General features: G+C 40.1%; 1 protein-coding gene across 1 annotated transcript in view; it reads right to left on the bottom strand.

The window, feature by feature from the left end:
- Nucleotides 1-626: 626 nt before the first annotated feature.
- LOC130550118 (2-oxoisovalerate dehydrogenase subunit beta, mitochondrial-like) overlaps nt 627-6,000 on the bottom strand; it is a 50,629-nt gene continuing 45,255 nt past the window's right edge. The window contains exons 7-8 of the mRNA XM_057327498.1: nt 2,712-2,809; nt 627-867 (exon numbers count right to left, since the gene is read on the bottom strand). Of these exons, the coding sequence (XP_057183481.1) occupies nt 649-867; nt 2,712-2,809 (317 nt within the window). The 3' untranslated portion in view covers nt 627-648. The remainder of the gene's footprint in view (nt 868-2,711; nt 2,810-6,000) is intronic.

Below are 6,000 nucleotides of genomic sequence, written 5' to 3'. Positions count from 1 at the left end.
ACATGTTGTAAAAAAGTAAAAACTATTGAAAAGGCACTAGTGAGCAGTGAGGGGTTATAATGATATAATGTGACTTCCCAGCAGCCGTGTGGATTGTAAACACACGATCATGTTTCATTGAGGAAAGTTAATGCAGTAAGGCGACACAACTGAAGATCACCGTGTTTAAGAAGCTCCTTTAAAACAAACACGTCTGTCTCATTCCCGGTCACACTGTCAAAACAATATTGCATCCACAGATTGAATGAGATACCTGCAGATAACCTAATACCATCATCATACTTAACAAAATTATATGCGAAATCAAGTGAAAATTACTTAATGCAGCCACTAAATATAACTTTGACCCAGTTGGTAAAGGTAACAGAAAAAGCTTATAGATTTTAGGTCATTATATCATATACATACATATATGCATACATACATACAGTATATACATACAGTGCCTTGCAAAAGTATTCACCCCCCTTCATTTTATTCACATTTTGTTATGTTGCTGCCTTATCTTAAACTACTTTACATAAAAAAATATCTACAGTCCATGCACAATAATGACAAAACATACATACAGTACATGCATACAAACATAAAATGTATGACCAAATGTTTTCTGATGACCATGTTAATAGACAGATAAAGGCTAAACATTTAATATAACAAATACAATGTAAATATAAATGACAGCAAGCAAATATTTGGGTGAGATATCGGTTTAAGAAAAAATAAGCCAATTGTGTGTATGTGGACATATCCTACCTTGCAAACTGTGTCTATATCCCAAGGTAAAATAGTCTGCAAGTCAATGACTTCACAGGAGACACCCAACTTCTCTTGTGCCATGGAGGCCACTTCCCTCATCACATGCACCTGCAAGGCAACAAAGAGCCATCCAAGACATTTAGCAATAACCTACCATATAATAACCTCCTCTTTATAAGATCTATTTATATGCTCCAATACAAAAGCTTTTTTTTCCAAAATGACAATGCAAAATACGAGAACATCTGTGAACCATTTTAAGCTAGGGTGACCCAAACCAATGTTTGTTATGTATAAACAAAAAGTGCTGAAATCTTCCTAATATCTGGAACAAAAAACATTCATATGTCGCAAATATTAAATATATATTCTGGTCCTAGTTAGTTTTACAATTCATGTTTCACAAATAAATATCAAGCTTTTATTTATGGTGTTCTCTACTTTTTGGTCTGCTGGCTGTGGGCAGAAAAATGTATTGTGTCCTTTTTCCCATTCAACTTCAAATTTGTTCCTAAAATGAACCGGTGGATCTTTAAGCCGTTCAGCAGGATGAGTCTATGAAGTGTCTGAACACCCGGAGAGCTTTTCAAATCATAATCCAATGGTGAACAAAGGTTCTCATCAGAGGTTCAGGTAAGTGCAAGTTAATCAGCCTATAGGAGCCCTCCAGCCAAAACACATCCCTTAAGACCTACAAGACCTACCTGTAGTGCATGAGACAGATAAGTAGGGTTTGTGTACCGAAACACCTATGTATCCGTATGTAACTGGACCGAATCAATACGCAGATTTCAGTGCCTCATTTCGGTGCACTTAAATGCTGACTGAGCCATCGATTGAGCTGCTGTTTGATTGATATTAATTGGAATGCACGATAAAAAAAACATGATTTTTGAAAAAAATTAAAAACGGAGAGTTATCTCATTTTGGAAATAAACTCTTCATATATTCATATATAATAACCTTTGCATTTATTGATGTTCTTGTTGTTTTATGTCTGTCTTTAAAATTAATCCAAAGTAGTTTGAATTAAATGTGTGTATAACTACTAGAATTATTGGATGTGGAGTTGCTCATTTAACCAAGATGATATGTACCTCATGTTTGGTATCTATGCGTTGCATATTTTATTTTCTTAATGTTAATGTTTGTTGTGTTTTGGTAACTCTTTTCATATTAGTATTATTAAACTCTTAGAAGTTTCTTAGTGAACATCCAATCAACTTCCACATGCAAAACACCATGTTGGAAGACAAAGACAATTATTAACTTTCCGTCGAAAGGTGCCATCTCCTGATTGGGACAGTCACGTCTGTAGGACATGACATCCTTCATTAAAAAAAAAGAGCACGGTTTCTTATGCTCACGCTTTTCTTGCTCTTATTTTTGTTCGGGTTCTGTCGGTTCAGTCCGTGCTACATCTACAAGATTTCAAGATACCTCTACTGATTTGCTGAATACCAAATCCTACCATAAATCCATGCTCTGTCTTCTCTCTGCTTCAACTTCAACCTTCTTCCGAGGCTAAACTGTATGTGTGTGTATTTTAGATTAGTGTTGTGTATTTTAGATTAGTGTGTGTCTAGTCTACTCAATAAAGTCCTGTTTTACATCACACCTGACACTGTTTGTAGTTCATGCTAATAATCTGGAGTCCCTAATCATGCTGATTCTTGCTACCTGCTCGTAATGCTGTTATTTCATGAATTTGAAAAAGCAAACTTAGCAAATTCATGAAAAGTCATTAATTTGATCCAGATAAATATAATTGATCACAATTAATTAAATGTATCACAATATGTGCTGGTATTTGTTTCACGTTACAAAGGGTGGTGGAGAATATATCAATTATTATCGTGATAAAAGCTCATGATAATTCTTAGAGATAATGATAAAAATTTGGTGGAGAACAGTGTTAAAATAACACTGTTGCTCATTGAATCACAACATACCTGTGTGCCCCAGGCGATCATTGTGAGATCACTTCCTTCCTGCAGGACCTCAGCCTGTGAAAGAGGGACGTGATAGGCCTCTGAGGGGACTTGCTCCACTGCAGAACAAAATGAGAAATTAGAGCTGGCTAACAATTTTCATTAAGCAAATGTGTTTTCAGTTTTGTTTTAAAAGGGAAAAGTGATGACACCATTCGGATCGATGTTGGAAGATTATTCCAGAGTTTAGGGCCTATGATCGCAATCGCAAAAGAGCGCATTCCAAGACCTAGAGAGATTGTGCCATTGTAACATATCAGAGAGATATGCTGGTGCTAGTCCATACAATGCTTTAAAAACAAAAACTTACATTTTAAACTCTCTGTTTAACTGGTAACCAGTGGAGAGAAGTTTAAATGGGAGAAATGTGATAAAATTTTGTCTCCCAGTCAGCAATTTGGCTGCAGCATTTTGTACTGTCTTAAGGCGCCCTATCAATGATTGGTTTACTCCATAGTAGAGTGAGTTGCAGTTATCAAGACGTGAGGTAATGAATACATGGATGATTATTTCAAATATTTTAAGGATAGAATGGGTTTGAGTTTAGCAAGACGCAGATGAAAAAAGCATGATTTGACAACAGAATTGATTTGATTATCAAATTTAAAGTCAGAAGTTTTTGCACAAGGAGTGACATGAGATCTTAAATCACCGAGATCTTTTTATTATTTAGAAAACAGAAGTGTTTTCAGCATATGTGCCAAAAAAATGTAGCAAAAATGCATTAAAATGTATATTTAGAGATAGCGCTAACAAAATATATATTTTCATGTGATATTCTAAAATAAATTAAAATAAATCGTTTTTATGCGTATGTTTACATTCCATCTAGGTGGTTAAAATGTTTAATATTTCTCATTCTTTGGCAGTTACACCATTTGACATTTTCAAGTACCTTCAGTCTTAACTTTTATATAAATGGAGGAATTTTTATTTTTAATTAAACAAAATCAACATAAATACACTAAGTACATTTTAAAACACCTGATGCATGCTTTTGAAACCAGTTTTTAGAAGATTTTTGAATTTCTCATCTTGCCAGGCCTTTTTTGTCAGTGACCCACATGGACATTTCAATGCCCCCTTTGTGCATACTCAGCATTTAAACATCAGGCCCTTGGTGTTTGATTCTCATCTGGTAAATAATACAATGGGCAAAAAAACATCATACCTGCATTAAAGGTTTATGTAAAATTTCATATCACAAGAATCAACTATTCCATGAGGGGCTGTACATATAAACGATGAGATACTGATATCTAAATTGAAAAGACATCTATCCCTCTTCTCTCTTTTTTAAGGATTTATGACCACCTTTTCTACAACCTGATTGATATTCAACAAATAAAGACTTTTCATGGGCAAGAACCACTTATACCATCTTCCAAAAAAGGTTTAGCACACAGAAAGAAATGTATGTGAACAGTGTAAGGGTAACTGTAATCAGATGAACGGTGCAGCCCTAAAATTAAAACCAAGGATCATAAAACAAGCTCTAGTTCTACGGTAATTTAAGTCATTTGACTGAATTCCTGAGAGACACATAACTCAGCATTATAAGTGCACATAAAAACAGAGCAGATCTGAAGCAGCCCATGTCAGGAGATACACATGCGTCAATGCCACTGGAACACCACACTGTTATTTTGTTTCCATGAAACCAGCTCAATTTTCTTTTCCACTGCCCATTCATCTTATTTCTTCTACCATTTCTTAGGATCTGAGGACTGTGTAATTTAGAGCATTCATTCATTTCTTTTACTTTAAACAGTATGAGTAGAAGCTGCGCTACTTTTGACTAAGACAGTCAAATGAAGGGAAAGACTGTCAGTTAGCGGTGCCATTACTCAACATCTTCATGAAGTATACACATATTTTTATGGCTTCCGAGTTTCCTAAACAGAGTGCCTATGAGAAGGCAAGCAGGTCATGAAGTTCCCTTTCTGTCGGTCTCTCGACGTTGTGTCGAACCGACAGAATGGGGTTTGTCTTGAGAACCTATCATCTTCTGAGTATTTAGAAAAGGCCAATGAAAATTGGCGAATGAAATTTGCATGCCGGGCTCCTCCCCGGATGTCCGGGTATAAGAGGGAAGCCGGCGTGCTCATTCATTCACCTTTTGTTCTTCAGAGCCTACGAATCTGATGAGCTTCTCTACGATCTTGGTGATCATTCTTTCTGCTGGAATCTACGACGTGGACAGCGGACGGTCCCTTCCTGCAGTGACTCTCCCCTGGGCGTCTCGGCAGTTCCGGAGGTGTTCGAACAAATTTCCTTTTCTAAAAGAGCAAATTTCTCCAGCGTGGCTTGTCCCGCTGTTCTCATGGGTGCAACACACTCATCGAGGAGGGGGACGGACACAATGCCTGCTTCCAGTACGCTGGGGCAGACGTTGTGGATACGTCCTGCCTGCACTGCGGGGCGGTGACGATTCAGACGTTGCGTCACAGGTGGCTGTGTTCCCACGGGACTCAGCCACCACCTCGTTTGCTCCCCGTTCCGTGGCGGCAGGACTACGGCCCTGCCGTCCACTACGGCAAGCAGCGAGGGTGATATGAGGATTACTGTGAGCGATAATCCGCCAGCCACGGGCTCACGGACCGTTCACACCTCGTCTCGCTCGTCTGACCGTTCCCCAGGAGACGGTCCGCCGTCTTATTTCTCAATCACGTATTCGGACACGATGCGTGATGATGAGATGTCTCTTCCAGCATCGGGGGTTGACGTACTGCCATCCGACTCCGACGATTCCTCGGGTTCCCTCCCTCGGGGGGTCGAGCCCAGGAAGAAGCAGACGTCGAAATGTCAGCCATGCTTTCCCGGGCCGCCATGAGTGTTGGGTGGCAGTGCCCGCACTGCCTCTCCCGGCACTCGCGGCTGGCTACATGGTGCCTCGGGTTTGAGCGCGGCTCCAAGCCACGCCCGCCCCTAGTGCTGTGTTTACCGGAAGTGCATGAGGAACTTAGTAAGACCTGGAACGCCCCTTTCCGGCACCTTTCACGTCAAACAAAGTTCCGTCACCCTCTCTTCCCTCGAGGTTGAGACAGCTAGAGGATACGTCGATGTCCCCCAGGTGGAGTATGCCGCCGCGGTGCACTCGTGCCCGTAGGCGGCGGCCACCTGGGGGGGGTTCGACCTAGACTCCGGTCCAAAGCATGTGGGGTCTCGGCATCTCTGGTGTCGAGAGCTTACATTGCTGCGGACCAAGCTGCCTCCTCTCTCCACTCTATGGCTCCTGCCAGGCCAGGGC

The sequence above is a fragment of the Triplophysa rosa genome, unplaced genomic scaffold, assembly GCF_024868665.1.
Source record: "Triplophysa rosa unplaced genomic scaffold, Trosa_1v2 scaffold239_ERROPOS184751, whole genome shotgun sequence".
NCBI classification, from domain to species: Eukaryota; Metazoa; Chordata; class Actinopteri; order Cypriniformes; family Nemacheilidae; genus Triplophysa; species Triplophysa rosa.
The sequence above is the reverse complement of the archived record's forward strand: the minus strand, read 5'-3'. Positions and strand labels throughout refer to the sequence as shown.